This window comes from Henckelia pumila, chromosome 2 (genome assembly GCF_033568475.1).
Source record: "Henckelia pumila isolate YLH828 chromosome 2, ASM3356847v2, whole genome shotgun sequence".
NCBI classification, from domain to species: Eukaryota; Viridiplantae; Streptophyta; class Magnoliopsida; order Lamiales; family Gesneriaceae; genus Henckelia; species Henckelia pumila.
This window is the reverse complement of record NC_133121.1, coordinates 8,506,144-8,526,497: the sequence shown is the minus strand read 5'-3', so window position 1 is coordinate 8,526,497 and position 20,354 is coordinate 8,506,144. Positions and strand designations below refer to the sequence as shown.

Sequence of the window (20,354 nt, the reverse complement as noted above, 5' to 3'; positions counted from 1 at the left end):
TGATCAAAACTGTGAATTTCCGTGCTTTATAACCAGAAAATGCAGTGCAACTTGTACACGTACGTAATACATGAATTTATTTACAAAAAAAGACTTTGTTCATGAATAATAATGACAATGTTAATTCGAGACAAATCGACTTTCATATATTCTAATGTTTTATAAAAGAGGTTAACTTCAGTGCTTCACTGACTGCTGCCGCTCTTCGTGGAAATGGGAAATCATTTGCCAAGGAATTCTACGAGTGCAGCATAGCCAATGATCCAAGGGTTCAAATCTACCGTATGTAATACATTTGACGGATCATAGTTTCAACCTAGAAAAATAATACGATGGAATGAAACAATAAAATATAAATGGTCCTAGAATATTTATATAAATTACTTCTAATGAATTAACTATTTTGTGTAAGATTCCATATCTATAAATTCTCTATAACATATAGCATCTAGACTTTTAACATTTTCCAACGGGTTAGGAACAATGAAACAAGAATATTCCCATTTCATTTGTTTTTTAAAAATGAAAATGAAATGGGAATAGAGATAGGTAGAGGACAACATACCTAAATGATGGGAGGCGAAAATTTTTGCAATGATAATGCGAGAATGGGATTGCTCGAGTGGTGATTTATGATGCTTACATTAATCAATATTTTAGTAAAACAATTCATAATATTTTATCTAATAATTAATTAGTTTGATTACAAGCAGGATGAACTGTATTTAATTTTTTTAACCCATTAAAATTTCATTGAATAAATTTTAATTTAAATCGGTTTCATCAATAATCAAAATTAGAGGTGTTAAAACGGGCCAACGAGGCGAGCCGACCTACAACCCGTCATAACCCACCATTAGGCAGGGCGGGGTGGACCGTCCCACCTTTTAGGCGAGTTGAGAAAACACCAACCCAACCCAACCCACCTATTTTAGGTGGCGGGGCGGGCCAACCTGATGGACTCACGTGTAAATTGACGGATTTTTGCGGGCCAATCCGCAACCCAGCACAACTCACCATTAGGCGGGGCGGTGCAGGCCGACCCACCTTTTAGGCGGGTTGAAAAATTGTCATCTCAACCCACCAATTTTGTATGGCGGGGCGAACTAACCTGACGAGCCTAACCCATTTTGACATCTCTAATCGAAATCTTCTGGCACCGTAACTTTTGGTTTGGAACAATGATCAGACCTACTTTTAAAACAAATTAATTTTTTTTATATAACTACTTATTTCTAGACAATTAGTTGGCTATTTCACAATGCTCAAGATATCCCCCAACAAAGAGAACATATGGTACTACTTTCTATTGAATGAATTACAATAACTTTCTCACATTATAATACACTGTCACTCATTCCAAAAAAAAAAATAATAAAAAAAATTGATCCTATGAAAATTCAGGACGAGCCCTAGTTTGAAATGATGTCAATCCTTGATATATTATATGCTATATAGGAAGAAACACTCTCGATATTTTTGTACAAAATGTTTGGACGAATATATCATTTTAAAGCAAAAAAAATTACGTACGAGCCTCACATGTTAGACAACATGTTGAGCAATTATATCACAAAACAGAGGAGAGAAAGCCAGTAAAAAAAGACTTGATAACTATTGTAAACAAAGTACGAGTCATCTCTTGCTTTATCAATCTTGAAATATGACATAAACAAACAAAATGTCAACTAGTAGTTGTTTCTTGGAAAGTAAGAGTAGGAATTCGTCAAACACCAGGCATAAAATATCCTTCACCCTGGTTCATACCAGATTACCTGGAGACATGGATTTCATCTCGATTTCATCAGCCGCTTTTATTTTCGGCTTCTTTACGATAATCACAGCTGCAATTCACGATCACCAGTATCTCACAGGTGACATTCTTATAAACTGCGGGTCAACCAAAAATTTTGCAGCAGTTGATGGCAGGAAATGGATAGGAGACACATCGGTGCGAGTAAAGGGCTCATCGACAAGCTCGAGTGTTGCCGGTGGATCAACACTATCTGCTGATCAAGCTCAGTACAAGACAGCGCGGATTTCGCGTTCTCAGTTCTCATACACATTTCATCTCAATCCAGGTCCCAAGTTTATTCGCCTTCATTTTAATCCGGTTTTATACCGAGGATTTACGTGGTTCAAGGATTTATTCACAGTTGAAGCCGGTCCATTCACTCTGCTTGGTAACTTTAGTGCTTCACTAACTGCTGATGCTCTAGGTGATAATGGGAAGTCTTTTGTCAGGGAATTCTGCATAAACATAGAAGAAAACCAATGGTTGGATATAGTTTTGTATCCTGATCAAAGCATTCAACCACGAGATGGTACGTATGCTTTCATCAATGGTATAGAGATAATATCAATCCCCATGCATCTTTCTTATTTTCGTGGAGGAGTTGAAGTGGTTGGCCTCAAGTACTCTCTTCTGTCCCACATCTATAATCACAATCACACTGCTTTTGAAATAATCCACCGACAGAATGTGAAACCAAGTGATGATTTTGCCAACATGTTTAGTGTCAGGACAGCCATTCCCGAGCGTAGAATCAACAAGCTCAATAACATTACTTGGAAAATAGCTGTGGATGTGGGATTCAGGTACTTTGTTAGGATTCATCACTGTGAGCTAGGACTCAAGAATGCAAAACAAGCCCAAGTGATCTTCAAAATCCTCATTAATGAAATCAGAGTAGAAGACTATGCTATTCAATTGGTTGAAAAAATGGACGAGAATGAGTTCCTACCATATAGGGACTACGTGACCACAATACAAGGACGAAAACAGGATGGCAAACAAAGTCTATTGATTTCCATAGAGTCAACTGATGAACTGATGGATAGGAATGGACCCTTTAAAGGATTTGAAATATTAAAGTTGAGTAACTTGGACAACAGTCTTGCGAGCCCGAATCCACAGCCACCAGCACGAGATTCACCATACTCAACTATACACAAGTTACTCAAAGTTTGTGGGGGCCGAAATATAATTGCGACTGCTAGTGTAACTATAATAACTATCGTAAACATAGTTGTTTATATATTGCAGCGACTTTGGGAGGATAACATTACAAAAGAAGAAAAAATGCCATCAGCCAGGGCGAGAAGACTATGCCGCCGTTTTTCACTTGCTGAGATTGAAGCAGCCACCCGAAACTTCAACCATACTTGTGTTATTGGAAAGGGTGGATTTGGTAAGGTCTATAAGGGAATTATTAACAATGGACAAGATACCGTCGCCATAAAGAGATTAAAGTACAGCTCCAATCAAGGAGCACGTGAATTTTGGACAGAAATTGAGACACTTTCTGAGTTGAGACATGTTAATCTTGTCTCATTAATTGGCTACTGCAATGAGCAACAGGAGATGATTCTTGTATACGAGTATATGATCCATGGAACTCTAGGTGATCACCTCTTCAAACAAGCTATGGGTGACAAACATTCTTCTTCTCTCTCCTGGAACCAATACCTTAACATCTGCATTGGAGCCGGTCGGGGGCTAGACTATCTCCACACAGGTCAGGGAATCATACATCGTGATGTAAAAACTTCAAACATCCTTTTGGACAAAAATTTCATAGCTAAGGTTTCAGATTTTGGCTTGGCCAAGCCAGAAAACGTATGCGGCTCGCAAAGCTATGTTAGTACAAATGTTAAGGGAACACACGGGTACTTCGACCCATATTATATTAGAACTCGTGAAGTGACAAGGAAAAGTGACATTTATGCCTTCGGTGTGGTCCTGTTAGAAGTATTGTGTCGGAGACCGGCTTTAGATCCTAGGCTTGAAGTAGATCAGCGCAGTCTAGCCACATGGGCTCGAGGAAACATTAGTAAAGGAGAGGTTGAAAAGATTATAAGTTCAGATATCAAGGGAGAAATCTTACCAGATAGCTTGAGGGCATTTGTGAGAGTTGCTGAAAGTTGTTTAGATGACGAACCAAAGAATCGACCAACAATGGGCCAAGTTGTATTACAACTTGAGTTTGCACTTGACCTACAGGAGAAGCCAAATTCGTTGGTATCTAATGGGACAGGTACGGCATGGGATGCATTTTCAAATGCAGCAAAACCATCCAACAAGAAAGACTTGAAAGATTCAGCAATATCAGGTAACTCTGTTCAATTTCCTATGAATATTTACAATAACTAACAGCAGCTTCTAAAGGGACGTCGTAATTCCTCAAACTTCTCCTAGTTAAGCTCAACCGCTTATAAAAAATTAATATTTGTATCGTAACATAAAACTGATATATGAAACAGTTAGTTACTAGGAAGAAAAAAGAGAGGTACTACTAGTTTTTCCTTTTGTAACTATTACATGGCAATGAATAAAAAGTAAAAAAATCCCTAGCTCCCTCTCCCAGTTTCTTCTTATATACATTTCTGAGTTATAAATCTATCACTTATTCCTTTGGAATTTGGGGACATTGCCTTTGCCTTACAAATGAAACCTCACAAGCGCTAAATGAATAAAAATTTAGCTATTGTACCATGTAATCCATTGGATGCAAGGAACTCCTTAATGCACGAGACAGTAATGCAAAAAAATTATGTATGCGACAGATATCAAAATGGGAAATTTTGACTGGGAAACAATTCAAGCTGCCACCAACGGATTCTCTGGTTCACATATTATTGGCAAAGCGCGAGGAGGCACTTTTTACAAGGTAACTTTTCAAGGCTAACGATTCAATTATATATTTCCCTCTATATCTTTAACCTTCACCATAACCATCCTTGTATTACAGTAGTAATGACTTTGTCATTGGTTCATATAGGCCGTGCTACATACAAGACAACAGGTAGTTGCAGTTAAACGGGTCAATCGTTCTTTCGCTGATTATTATCTGTGGATACGTGAGATTGACCATCTATCCAAATATAAGCATCCAAACATCATGAAATTACTAGGGAGCTTGGTTCATGGAGAAGAAATGATACCTGTATACGAGTTCATGGAAAACACAAGTAGTCTCAGAGCCATTTTGATATTGGGTTAGAATCTTTTCACTATAATTAATTTTGTCCCGCTTTAATTCACACGTACATTACCTGTGAAATTGATGAATAAATTCGTTTGATGATACAGAAGGGCGTGATCAGCTTCCTTGGGCGCTGTGCTTCAAACTCATCACTGGGATTGCTCGAGGGGTTCATTATCTTCATCAAAGTCCAGACTTGAGAACCATTTTCAGCAATATTGATCCACGCAATATTTTCTTGGATCATGACAACAATCCTAAAATATCAATCAACTATTGTGACCCTAAAACCGATACGGAAATCAGCACAACGTGAGTTCAAGATCCATGCATATATCTTAATTTCTGCAAAAAAAATTGATATCAATGGACAATGTTACTTTTGTGGGCAGGGACTACGACCCTCCGGAAGGTCGTTGTGCGGATAATATATATGCATCAGACATCTATAGCTTTGGACTTATAATCCTGGAGATACTGAGCGAAGGGAAACAAGACACTCTAGATCGGGTAATCGAAGGTTCTTAAACTCATAAACACAACTTCACTTTGGTCTATTAATAATGCTTAAGTCATTTACACTTCAAATTAAGGCCATATCTCAACTTCATTTCGGGGCGCATTGTTTCAGATCATTGAAACTTCAAAAACTAAAAACTAACGACTTTTAGAAATATCTCCACACAATCCTAGACGAAAATAAACTTTTTCTTATTGTTAGATCAATTGGAACTTCTTCTTCTTGAGTCTTCGAGGATTCCACTCACATTGGATTAATCAGACCATGCCACATTGGTATGATATTGATCAATGGAATACGAATATCTCACAATGATATGAATTTGAGCATAAACCCTCATGGTTTTCTTCTGAAACCAAAAAATGTCTCGTACAATGGAGATATCATTTTATCTATTAATCCATGATTTTTCTCTTAAATTTCTAATGTGGACTTTGGTTGACAATTCCTAACATATACAAATATGTAAGTTTATTTTAGAATTTACATGTCTACCCTCTATTACTACATAATCGATATGATTTTTTTTTAATTTATGTAACTATTCAATTAACTAATTTATTTTAAAAGTATATCATTCACTCTTTCAAATAAAAAATTAAAATTTTGTGCATTATCACGTTCTACTATTTATTATTTGCTATTTTTGTTATTTGATTTAATTTTTTTATTATATATATCTAATATATAATCTAATACTCAATTCTAATTTATTACATTATATACATATATATTTGTATATCGATCTATTATATTACATATATAAATATGTGTTTTCATTTGTGAATATACATGGATACATTCTGTTACTACATAATTATTGCGTTTTTTATATTATTTATATAACTATTGATCAATTAACTAATTTATTTAAAAATATATTATGCACTCTTTCAAATAAAAAAAATTAAAATTTTGTGCATCTATTATTTATTATTTGCTATTTTTCTTATTTGATTCAATTTTTTTTATTATATATCTAATATATAATCTAATACTCAAATTCTAATTTATTACATTACATATATAATTAAATATTTGAGTTTATTTGTAAATTTGTATGACTACTCTCCATTACAACATAATTAATTTGTTTTTTAATTATTTATTTATGTGACTATTCAATTAACTAATTTATTTTTTAAGAAAAATATATTATGCACTCTTTCAAATAAAAAAACTAAAATTTTGTGCATCTACTATCTATTATTTGTTATTATTTTTATTTTATTTTATTTTATTTTTCTATTATATGTATCTAATATTCAATCTAACACTCAAATTCTAATCTAACTATATTTATATATATATATATATATATATATATATATATATATATATTCTATACTATCTACAAATATGTTAGTTTGTTTTGTGTATAGTCATAATATAATTGTTCTTGTCTTAATTGTTATTTTATTTGAATGGTGAAAAGTCAATAGAATATTAAGTCATTTTCACAATAAATATATGTTTGAACTTGCGTGATTTTGATATTTGACATAAATAATTAAGGTCAACTGATATTTCCTAACTAAACTGCACTCACGCAACAAGCGAAACTAAAGAAGAAGACTGAACAAGTTTCAGAGCTAAACTGACATATTGATTGAGTTGACCATTGACCATAGCTCAACCAAACTTACGAAGTAAATTGCATTCAGTTTAGGGAGCTAAACTGAATCAGTCTCCCAGATCTAAACCGTCCCAACGAGCCAAACTGAAATCACCAAGAAGGGACAGTCGCTCAACTGAACAATCCAAGACCACATGACCAAGACTGAACTCTTTATATCAGTCTACCTTTTATGGATAGAATTTCCCGTACATAGCTAGCTGTCGTCGCAAAGCTACAGAACCACAGAGTACCTTCACGTCAAAGAAGTATGAGGTAGTAAACAAGACAAGATAGCAACTAGAATTTGAATTGAAAGAGCCGTTACAATCCACTTATACATAGAGATCAAAGGAAATATGTAGAAGTTGCCGGCTCTAAGAAAAACTCACAAACACACTCAAATTACAAAGAGGTAAACTGAACAGTTTACCCAAAAAATATTTAGTCGACCCTTAAGGAAGTGTCCAAGTTGGTGGAGTAGGTGAACTCTTTGCCAGAGGTCAAGAGTTCAATTCCTTCTACCAACACCTTTTTGGACTAACCTGTCATACAAGACTTGCTTAGTGTGGTTTACCTGGATTGTTCAGTTTACCCAAAAAATATTTAGTCAAACCCCAAGGGGGTATCCAAGTTGGTGGAGTAGGTGAACTCTTGGCCAGAGGTCAGGAGTTCAATTCTCCCTACCAACACCTTCTTGGACTAGCCTGTCATATAGGGCTTGCTTAGTGTGGTTTACTTGGCTAATGTAGTTTGCAGGCTATTGCGTTAGTACGAAGGTTTATCCAATACACATTGAAAGGTAGTGGCTGCGGATTCCCACGTTACACAAAAAATATTCAACCGAGGAGTTCAAAACTTACAACGAAGATTATATCAAGAGCCGAAGAACACAAGCACACTCATCAAGAATATCAAATAAGTTAAGATCATATTGTGCGAAGTATTGAGTTCTAACACAAACATTGTTGTATCTGTTGTAATCAATTGATGTGCTGCAAACAACATTGTGACAAGAAGCACTCGTGAACTATATTATTGTAGTGTTTCTAGGAGTTCTGGGATAGACAATGTGATAAGTTCTAGTCTTGGAGTATGTTTGTACAAATATGTTGTATAAATCAAAGTCTTCTAGAGTGAACCCTTCTGAGGTGGAAGAATAGTTGACGTAGGAGTTGTTGAAATCTTAGAACATCCATAAAAAAATTCTTGTTTTGTTACATTTCCAGTCAATCATGAATCTCACCCACTCAAAAATTCCATTTGAATAAGTTCAATCAGTTAGTCGACCTCATTCTGCACTTATCTATGTTGGTTGATTAACATAGACACACGAAAAAGAAAGCAATTCAGTTGACCAACCTCAACTGTGGGAACCTCGAGTACTAATCTCATTTTAGGGTAAATTATACATTAAAAATCATTAATGTAAATAAATTAAATCAAGCTCCAATTTTTTTTTAATTTTTTAAAAATACACGGACTTCGTGCACAGGTCCGTGCTCGGGTTTGTGCATTAATCTGTACGCACAAGATTAGAATTCAAGGTACACGGACCCCGTGCCAACCTCCGTATCCAAGTTTCAAAATTTTTTGAAGCTACTGTTTTCAACCTTACCTACACGGACCCCTACACGGACCATGGCACAGGGTCCGTGCCTTTGTTATTTCAAACAAATTCCAAAACAGTGAACTACACGGACCCATGCACAGGGCATGCACAGGGTCCGTGCCCTGCACTAGAAATTCAACACTTAGGCATATTTCAAGTCTGGAAAATGTGTAATCTATGGTACAAACTCTCATTCATATTCAACATGATATACATGCATGTAAACTTTTAAGAAACAATCTAAAATACATGAAATCACAACCATATACACATATCTAACATAAGTTCTTGTTTTTGTTTCCAATATGTTTATCAAACTTCAAAGTTTCCAAACTAAATACATCGTCTTAAACCCGAGTCACCACGTGCTACATCTCTCTCTCAAGCTACCCATGTTTTCGATAACTAGCTCCAGTCTCATCTGTTGCCATGCACACATACAAAACAATACAACAACCGAAAACATCCGATGAGAATATAATTCTCAGTATAAACGATATATGCATGGAAAACAATATAACATAAACTCTAACATATTGACTCAAGAATAAATAATATAACGCATATCTCAAGAATTGATTCATATCAAACTTTGCCATCAAGATTCGTATCCGATCTTGACATGGATATCCATCTATCGTAGTCGCATCCGACTCAAAAATAAGATCGCATCAGACCTTGGCATTAAAATCAATTCATTTATCATATCATATAAAATTCAAAGATCCACTACCTGAAATGAATCAACAATCACAAGTTCTAACTTAAGAATAATCAAAGAACAAGTATGTGATTTTCGGCAACTCAAGAATTGAAATATCGAGTATCAAATGCCACGCAATCAATATCAATTTATACCTTTTGTTCTCGTGAATTGTAGACTCTTCAAATCTGAAAATCTACAACAAAACCTCATATCACAATCTATTCAACTTCTCAAGTCAAATAACAAAAGAAAGTGGCCTCAACCTTCTTCACTTCGATCCCGGTTTCGAATGCGTATTTCTCGAGTTCTTCAATCTCTTAACAAGGCTGAAATATAGTGTTTATAATAATGAATATAAGCTTCCAACACTAATACACAACACAACTCATTCAAAAAATCAAAAGTGTAGAAATTCTGAAACCGACGGCGTAACGGTACAAAATCGGTAACTGAAACGATATCGAATTCAATATACCAATCTTTTCCAACTTAAAACATATACATATAAGCAAGATATAATTGAAAACCAACAATTTTAGATCTCTAACATAAACTGAAATATCATAATAAATGCATACGATGTCCGTTTTACGATCCGATTTCGATATAACAATTCATATGACGTCAAGAACAAAGACTAACAATCCATTCAAATTCCTCCCAACTTCCATAATTTTGAAATCAGCTGAAACATCAAAAGACTTACATAAAATCGAAGCCCTTCTTGCAAGGATCGCAATGCTATATTCGAAATTGAAATCGGATAACAGGAACACAAGATATTGAAGCTCAAAGATGATGAAAAATGCTTCCAAATCTGAAGATGGTGGTCTCGGTTATTAGCTGAAGAATTTCTAAGTAAAATGCATACATACACACGTGAATACATATAAAAATAATAAGTGTCCAAGCCAAATTTCAATATTTTCACTTTGGCCCCTCGAGTTTCCACTATTTGTAATTCAGTCTCCGAAAACTCAAAATAATTCAATTTCAATCCTAATTAATTTAATAATATTAGAATTTAATTCTAAACTCTCAATACTCCCAAATTAATTATTTTCGGATTAAAATTAAATACTTTTGGGCCTTAAATCAACTGAACTCAATCTGGAAGAATAAGTGGTCAACTACTATAGTGTCATTTATTAGCTTCGAGAAAGCAGTTTACCACCCCAAAACCGATCCAATCAAGTGGTATCAGAGCGAAGTTTTTTCTCATCTCAGAACAAATTCAAGATGGACTCTGCAAGTACCATTCCAATGTTCTCTATTGAAGATTTTGAAGTATGGAGAATAAGAGTACAAGCTCACTTGGCTGCGTATAATGATGATGTGGTTTGTCATAACTGATGGACCCATTACAGTTGCAAAGCCAAGATGTAAATGGACAGCTGAAAAGAAGATGATGACCAATATTGACATTAATATTGCCAATAAATTTCTGTTCAACAATCTCGATGATTATATTTTTTTGGCAAGATCAAGAGATGTCTTACTGCCAAGGACATTTGAGAAATATTGATTGAGCATGGAGAGCAGACTAAACCATAGAAATAATCTTATTGCTCAGAAATCCTACCAAGCCAAGATGATGAAGAACCAATCATGTGCTTGACTAATGATGATCAAGCATCCACAAGTACTGATGATGAAGAAGAGATCATCTACATGCAGGCTATAACTGATGTAAAACTAGAATTACCAGTAGATAGGACTTGCAGAGACTAGTTGGAGACAAAACTGGTCTAGGCCATGTTGAATATGATAACAATTCTGACATTGGTACTCAACCACAATTTCACACAAGCAAAAAAAAAAAATTCATTTAGTTTGTAAACTCCAGTGTGGTACATAAACAAGGTGATCCTACCGTGCAAAATGATAAACCAATTGAATTTAAGCACAAGGCCAAGAAGTTTGGCCTAGTATATGTGCCAAAGAGCTCTAGTGTAAAGTACGACTAGAGGACCAATCGAGCCAAACATGGCTCAATGAATGACAAGCATAACCTAGACTATAACAGAAAGCCTTTTCAAACAAAATTTGGGCCGACTCATGATTTGGGGAAGGTGAAACAATCATATGCATATCACACACATCACTCACAGTTCAATCCATATTATTTGCCTTACAAGCACACGAAACACAAAGCACAAACCTTATGAGACACATTCATGATAAATGAGTCAGGTTAATCAAACTTTGGATTTCTAAGGGAATAATTCATCAAGGACCAACAAAAGACTTGAGTACCATAGTCTAGTTTGATTTTGTGAATGCAAGTAACAAAAATTGAAGACCAGTTTTGATAATGAGACAAGAGGCGAATTGGTGTAAAGCTAAACTAATATCATGACTGAACTTCCCTCGTATAACTAAAGATTCTTATACAACTGTCAGAGCAGTCGCAACTGGACGGTGAAACCCACTTGAGCTAACCAGTATTTTTCAAACAAAGATTGATGGAGAATCAAGTCAGGGGAACACAAGCTTTTCCAAACTACTCATCAGTTGAGGGGGAATAAAGACAGACTAGGCAGACCTAATCTCAACAAGTGATATCAGTCGATGCACAATCCATCGTCAAAAGTTATATCATATTGGTTGCCAACAAGTGAGATATAGAAGAACAAAATCAGATTGTAGATGATCAAAGATGGAAGAATATCAGTCGAGCGAGATGATGCATGCAAGCTTAGTCCTCATGAACATATCAGTGAGATAATACCCATTGAGGGGGAATGCTATACTCAAAAACTACCACAAGGAACCAACCAAAAGCAGTCAAGTACTTCAAAGATCAACACATTCAATACAAGAAGTTTTGATCATATTAAGAAGGGAATATGAACTGTCAAAGAATTATGTCAATATAAAAAAGGGGAAAATTGTTGGAACTTGTGTGGTTTTGATATTTGACATAACAAAGGTCAAATGATATTTCCAAGCTAAACTGAACTCAAGCAACAAGCGAAACCAAAGAAGAAAACCGGACAAGTCTCGGATCTAGACAGACATATCAACTGATTTGACCATTGACCATAGCTCAAGCAAACTTACGAAGTAAATTGTATTCAGTTTAAGGAGTTAAACTGAATCAGCCTCCCAGATCTAAACTATCCCAGCAAGCCAAACTGAAATCACCAAGACGGGACAGTCACTCGACTGAAATATCCCAGATTGTATGACCAAGACTGAACTCTTTACATCAGTCTACCTTTTATGGATAGAATTTTTCGTAAATAGCTGTCGCCGTAAAGCTACAGAGCCACAGAGTACCTTCACGTCAGAGAAGTACGAGGTAGCAGACAAGACAAGATAATGGATACAATTTGAATTGAAAGAGCCGCTACAATCCACTTATAAATAGAGATCAAATGCAGTATATAGAAGCTATCGGCTCTAGCATGTGAGCCACCTGTCCTGCCAGCACTTTGGATCGTCTGATCTATACCTTCAGACGGTCCGATCTTCTCCATATGTCCACTCAAATGCATGCACATTGTGCACCTGTCCTGGTGACACATCGAACGGTTTGATCTTGCCCTTCGGATCATCCGATCCCACGTTCGGATCGTCCGAACTCTTCACAGCTTCCAAACCCAATTCATCCTTTCGATCTTATTCGGATCCTCCGAACTCGAGTTCGGAGCATTCGATCCATCCGAAACTCAAAATCCTTTCGGACCATTATTGATCGTTCTGAATCTATTTTTCAACTTCTTAAACCGATTTGGACATTACTTAATCCTGCTTTATCCAATTAAACATGATTAGTCATTTGATTAGATTAATTTGGTTACTGGCTACTACACAATATGTGAGTTTGTTTTATGAATAGTCATAATTGTCTTTGTCTTATTGTTATTTTATTTGAATGATGAAAAATCGATGGAGTATTAATTTATTTTCACAAATTTAATAAAGCTAATTTTAATTCTTTATTGTTGCATTCACTATTCTCTTACTATTACTATTATTTCTAAAAAAATTAAACATGTTTAAACCATTTTTATCAAATTATATTTGATTAATAATAACCACAATTATTGTTTAAAATTTGTCTTTATGTGTGCTTTATTTTAATGTATTGTAGTGGTTTTGGTATTGGTCTAAACTTTTAACTTTATGTTAATTTCTTTTATTGTTTTTTCCTAGATGAAAAAAATCTATTTTTTGATTTTTAAACTATACATGTATTGTTATAATGTATATGTTTATTCAAAACTATACATGTATTTTGTGTTTATATATAATTTTTATTAGTTATTGAATTATGCAAATCTATATGCATCTTTTGTCATTTATTTATTATTTTAAAATTTAAATCTTTCGCTGAAAACGTTGATGTGACACTGTAACGACAATTCCACATCAGCGCTACATTCGAAAAAATGACTAAAATTGTCAAAAAAATATAGTAAAATACGACTGAAATATTACAATATAAAAGATTAAAATCACAAAATAACAAATTTAAGGGATCAAAAATGCAATTTTCCCTCCTATTTTGATGTTTTAAGGGTAATTTCGCTTTATTTTATTCATTTTTTTTTACCCAGATGAATTTTAATGCGTGTAATCAAAACTTTATTCTCAATATAGGTGCTATGCAGGAAACCACCGACTTCAACCATATTCTATAGAAACTAGAAGTTATTGGATACACTAAAAGCCAAAATATACTAACTTACAAAACTAAAATTGTAATCGAATCTTCAATTTTTGAGTTATTTCTCTTATGGAAAACTTAACGAAAAATTAATATAGTACCGATGGGCGTAGCAAAAAAAAATTATTTAACCCTGGGCTGATTAATCCGTTAAAGAAATTAATGATGTAAAATAAAGATTTTAAATCAAAATATAATATAACACTAATTTATAATGAAGAAATAGCTTCAAAATGTTTAATGGTAGCTATAAAGTTACTTATTGACATGAAAAAATCATAAATTACTTAAGATATAATGCTTCAAGTGAGCTGACTCTGAAAAAATCTTGGAGCTGTAAAAAAATCATGTTTGCATAAATAATATATAATTTTTTCTTCTTAATATATATCCTACAATATACACATAAGGAAAAAAAATATGATGTTTAAATAAATATTATAAAAAAAAATTGCACGCGAATCACTCAAAAAATATCTCATTTATGATAAAAAAAAGTGAAAAAACTTTAAAATCCAAAAATTTATATTCTCATTTTCTAAATGAAACAAAAAGTTTTTATAAATCCTACCAGTGAATCAATTGAAAACACATATTATTTTTATTTTTCAATGAAGAAAATGCAAAAACTGTATAAAAAATTTTAGAAACTAAATGAAATATGTTTAAAAAATATCAGAAATTTACTTCACAATTATTTCTAAGAAAATCACAAGTATACATATCAATGAAATCAAGCAAATCTAATTAAAGAAACTAAAAAATCTAAATAAAAATTAGAAAAAATTGCAAATTTAGTCCTGCATGTTTGTCACTTTGCGATTTTGGTCTTTTATGTTTTCACATTTCAGTTTTAGTCCTGCATGTTCTGATTTTTGGCAATTTCGGTCCTTTTTATTCGAAAATGCTTACGTGGCACTGTACACATCAGCTCCACATCAGCACTGAATTGGTGCCACGTCAGTGCCACGTCGAAAAAATGACTAAAATTGCCAAAAAATTAAAGATAGCAGAATAAAACTGAAATCTAAAAATATAAAGGACTGAAATCGCAAAGTGACGAACATACAGGACGAAAAAAGAAATTTTCCCTAAAAATTAAAATTTTTGAACGAACTAGAAGAAATTTGAATTGAAAAATGATTTGATGAATTGAATGTGATTCTCATCATCTACTTTCAAAACCAATTTAGTAAAGACTACAAATATATTCAAAAAACAAGTTGGACAAAATATATGTATAAATATGTTTAATAAAATGAGTTAGAACAAAGTTTAGGCTAAATAAAAATTTAATGTAAGCTTAGATCATTGTTGAATATGGCTAATAGTTTACATATATATTAATACTAAACGAAATTAAACGGGAAAAAAATAAAATTAGACCGGTCTGGAGCCTACCCCAATTTTGGGGTGGCTCCGCCCAAGATTGTACCTATAATGGACAATGAACATTATGAGTTTTCAGTTTTTGGTTTTATATCTTTTTGTTTACTTTGAAAACAATGTTTATGATTATTATCAGTTAGATATATGTATTATTTACTAGATATTATTAAACATATATATGATTTTAGGTTAATCACTACATCGCACGTGCATCTTTCTTGTACATATAAATATATCAATTTCAATTATTAATTGTCATTATGTCCTCTGTATAAGTCCAGAAATTTTTTTCTTTAAGGGTTTTTTTTTAAAGAATTTCACATGCTTTAATTAATACGTGACAATTAATATACATTAACTTTTATTCTTTACTTTATCTTCAAATTACATTATTATCTTGAATTATATTAATAAAAAAAATCTAAATTTAATATTTGACCTAAAATAAATTGTTTTTTTTTTAAAATCTTCACTAGGGATATATTATTATATTAATCTATATACCATCTATCTCTAACGAGCTAGGAACTTTTATTCTCATTTATGTTCTTTATATTATAAGTCAGCTAATTGTTTTCTTTAGGGGTTTAGGAATTTCACGTGTTCTAAGTAGTAGGTAACAATTAATATATTTTAAATTTTATTCTTTACTTTCATATATTCAAATTATATTATTATCTTGAATTATATTAATAAAAAAACCCGATTCGAATATTTGAAATAAAATAAATTGAAAATGTTCTTTTATCTTCACTTTAGTACAAGCATAAGTGATATTGTATTTAATAACAAATTAATAGTTTTATATCAACATTTTTGCACAAGCATATTTGTAATTATGTTTTAACCCGTGATCAGTCATGCACTTGTCAAAAAAATCCTAGATCCATTCACTTTGACTGTCAAATCGTTCCTGGAGATGTTCCCAAACCACAGAGGCATCATTAGAGTAGACAATGGGTGTCAAGTTTTATCATATATATATATATAAATTCAAAATTTTATCAGGTATGGAAGCTGTGGGGTGAAGGGATGACGTTGAAGCTAGCAACCAATCCCTTTAATAGATGCATTGCAATCGCTCTTCTGTGCACCCAATCCCTACCACGACACCGACCTGATATCTCTCAAGTTCTTGGGGCTTTGCAAGGAGGTCAAGACTTAAAAGACGAGCTAAGAAAGGCGAGGACTCGAAGAAATTCACGATGAATACATATTCTATCTATCTATCTATCTATCTATCTATCTATCTATCTATCTATATGTATAATTCTACCTTCACACAGCCATTGTAACCATTCATTTAAGAATGAAGATTTATCAATATTTGTAGTGTTCATTGATAAAATTATAGACATCACATGTATTGATAAATCTCAATTTTTTAATCTAGGTTGGGTCAGTATAGGATCTCATTTATCCTCTATAACAATTAAGAAAAGCCTTGTTGTCTTTTTTTATAATTTTTTTAGTTTTCGATAATTTACAATTATGTCAGTATTCCGTTTTTAGGTGTTGTAGATTGACGACATGTATTTCGGGGATAATTAGGAAAAATTCGATACTGCAGCGTGTGAGGCTTCTATTGACTTAAATCATGTGGACCCCACAGATTGGCCAATAAAATGCTTCTACGCTACCCATGGGTAGCATCGACCAATCCGATAATTAGATGCTGGCCATAAGGCACAACCCCAATATATTCAAATTAGGACACCTGTCACGTGATTTAAAATAAATAAATAAAATATTAGAAGTCTCTTTTCAAAATAATTTTTTTCTTTACCATGGTCAATTAAGAATGGTATTTGGTCGGATGGGTAAAGACGGGTTCATTTCAACCTATTTTTCAGACATTATCCCTATGATAGATCTAAGGGTGCTCATTTATCAACACATGCGGGGTTCATAAAAAATGCACGATCGCTCCGATATACATTCCTTCCACCGGAAAGACACCTCAATCACGTCGGATGGACCTGAATCACGCCGGTAGAATCCTCTTTTTAATTTTTGTCCATAGTTATAAATTTCTTCGGTCTTTGATAGGTTTGGGTTATCTGCTCTTCTTAAATTTTTAGCCAATAATTCAAGTTTTCATAAATCCCTTCAACAAGAACTCTGTTATTATTTTGCTAAAAAAAACTCTTTAATTGTCTCCATTTAATAACACCAGTAGATAATTGCAAATATGTTATTGTTGTTGAAAATATGTTATTATTAATATTATTATTTAAAGTTGAATGTTGAATATTGAGTTGCAAAATATTGAAAATTAGTGTGTGATGATGTAGATGATGATGTATTAATATTTGGACTAATCTCCAAATGAGATCTATAAATAGGTCTATCCATTTGTGTAGAAAATCACAATTTTAAGAGAGAAGATTTTATTAAGTGTAGAGTTTGATATATTTTGAGTTTTGGAGTTTTTACTTTTTATTATAAAATTTTACTTTTTCACAACACGTTATCAGCACGATCGCTCGAAGGTTCTCTATAATTTCCGACGCTCCAAAACACAAAGAGAAGACAAAAATATTCAACAAGTAAGTATATTTATTTTATTGGTTATATATTTTTATGCATATATATTAATATATAATTTCATGTTATTATATAAAAGGCTGTCTATGACACCGACCTTATAATAACGTGATATGATATATATTTATTATATATATGTATATATACTAACTGTATTAATATATAATTTCATGTTATTATATAAAAGATTGCCTATGACACTGACCTTATAATAACGTGATATGATATATATTATTGTGTATTTATATACTAACCATATTTGTATAATATCATATTATTATATAAAAGGATGTCTATGACACCGAACTTATAATAATGTGATATGATATACATAATTATTTAATTATGATTATCATTATATGCATCACATGATTATTACGAATTTTTATTCAACACATACTCGATTTTTTTTCCTTACCCCCAACGGTCACAAACAGTAACAAAAATGGCTAGTTTTTTGCTTATAAATATGTTCACTCAAACTCATTTTCAATCACACCAAAATTCATTCTTTCTCTCAAAATAATTTTTCCTCGATTTTTCGAAGATGAAGATGATGACATTTATAAGGCTATTTTTCATAACGACTATGATCATCATGCTCACGAGTCTTGTACTCACCAGCGATTTTTCACAACATACTTTTTCTTTATTTGTACACGCACTTGTAATCTTCGTTCTTCCATTATTTTGTATTGTCATAATAATAGAAATTAACTAATAAAATGCATTGTTATTTTTCTAGTACCACCATGTCAAATTTGGCAAAGACTGAATTGTTGCGCTCGATATCACTGGAAAGAATTATATGTCATGGACTCTCGATGTAGAGATGCATCTTGAGTCATTGGGTCTAAGTGATACCATCAAAAAAAATAATATATCATCCTCACAAGAAAAGGCAAAGTCTATGATTTTCTTACGTAGACATCTTGATTAAGGAATTTTAATGTGAGTATCTCACAGAAAAAGACCCAATGATTTTATAGAAATGACTGAAAGAAATATTTGAGCATATAAGGGAAGTTATACTCCCGACCGCCCGTGATGAATGGAATACGTTGAGATTCCAAGACTTTAAAAAAGTCAGTGATTACAATTCTGCGATGTATCGAATAGTCTCGCAATTAAAATTTTGTGGGCATGTTATTTCTGAAATGGAAATTCTTGAAAAAACATTTTCCACTTTTCACGCATCAAATATAACTCTACAACAACAGTACAGAGTGCGTGGATTTTTGAGATATTCTGAACTCATCGCATGTCTTCTTGTGGAGGAAAAGAACAACGAATTGTTAGTAAGAAATCATCAATCCCGACCCACTGGATCAACGGCATTTCCAGAAGCAAATGTCGTAATTAAAAATGAAACCCAAAATCAAAGGCATAGACAAGATTTTGGTCATGGTCGAGGACGTGGACGTGGACGCAAAAATGATCGCGGTCGTGGTCGCGGCCGTGGATATGAAAATAATCGAAATAGTTATTTCAATAACTCATCTAAAAAGAATGTCACGAACCACCCACCAAAAAGGCAACATGAAAATATGAGTGAAAATGAAAATCACTCAAAAAGATCTGAGAGTGTTTGTTATAGATGTGGCACTCCAGGACATTGGTCACATATTTGTCGAACCCCTGAGCACCTATGTAAGCTCTATAAAGAATCGACAAAGGAAAAAGAAAAAGAGACCAATTTTATTGAAAACAGTAACCATTCAAGTGGTTCAACTCATTTCGATGCTGCTGATTTTTCAAATGATTTCGAAGACATTGATTAATATATTGGTGGAAATAGAATGTAACATACTGTATTTTTCCATGTATTTTTGTATTATGAAACATGTTATATTTTTCATATAATGTCATTAATTTTCTTTATTGCATATTTTCTTTCGAAGTTCAAAATGGAAAATGGTATGAGCAAAGCTAAACAAGGAAATAATCCCATGGAAGTTTGCATACCCGATAGTGGTACAACGCACACTATTCTCCGAGATAAAATATATTTCTTGGAATTAAAACCAACAAAAACAATGGTGAATACAATATCAGGTCTTGTAGACTTGATTGAAGGTTGTGGAAAAGCTCATTTTTTGTTACCTAATGGTACAAAATTTTTGATAAATGATGCTTTATATTCACCAAAATAAAAAAGAAATTTGTTGAGTTTTAATGACATATATTCTCATGGGTGGTACTGAGACGATAAATGATGAAAATCAGAAATATATGTGTTTTACCACATGGTGCTTAATAGTTCTTCAATATTAACCAATTGGCATGATCGATTGGGACATCCTGG

At 33.0% G+C, this 20,354-nt stretch overlaps 1 protein-coding gene across 1 annotated transcript; it reads left to right on the top strand.

The window, feature by feature from the left end:
- Positions 1-1,625: 1,625 nt before the first annotated feature.
- LOC140879797 (putative receptor-like protein kinase At5g39000) lies at positions 1,626-16,886 on the top strand. Its single transcript, XM_073283708.1, has 6 exons — positions 1,626-4,112; positions 4,567-4,670; positions 4,782-4,998; positions 5,093-5,297; positions 5,378-5,495; positions 16,511-16,886. The coding sequence occupies exons 1-6, from the start codon at positions 1,682-1,684 to the stop codon at positions 16,709-16,711; spliced, it is 3,276 nt and encodes a 1,091-aa protein (XP_073139809.1). The 5' UTR covers positions 1,626-1,681; the 3' UTR covers positions 16,712-16,886.
- Positions 16,887-20,354: the final 3,468 nt, after the last annotated feature.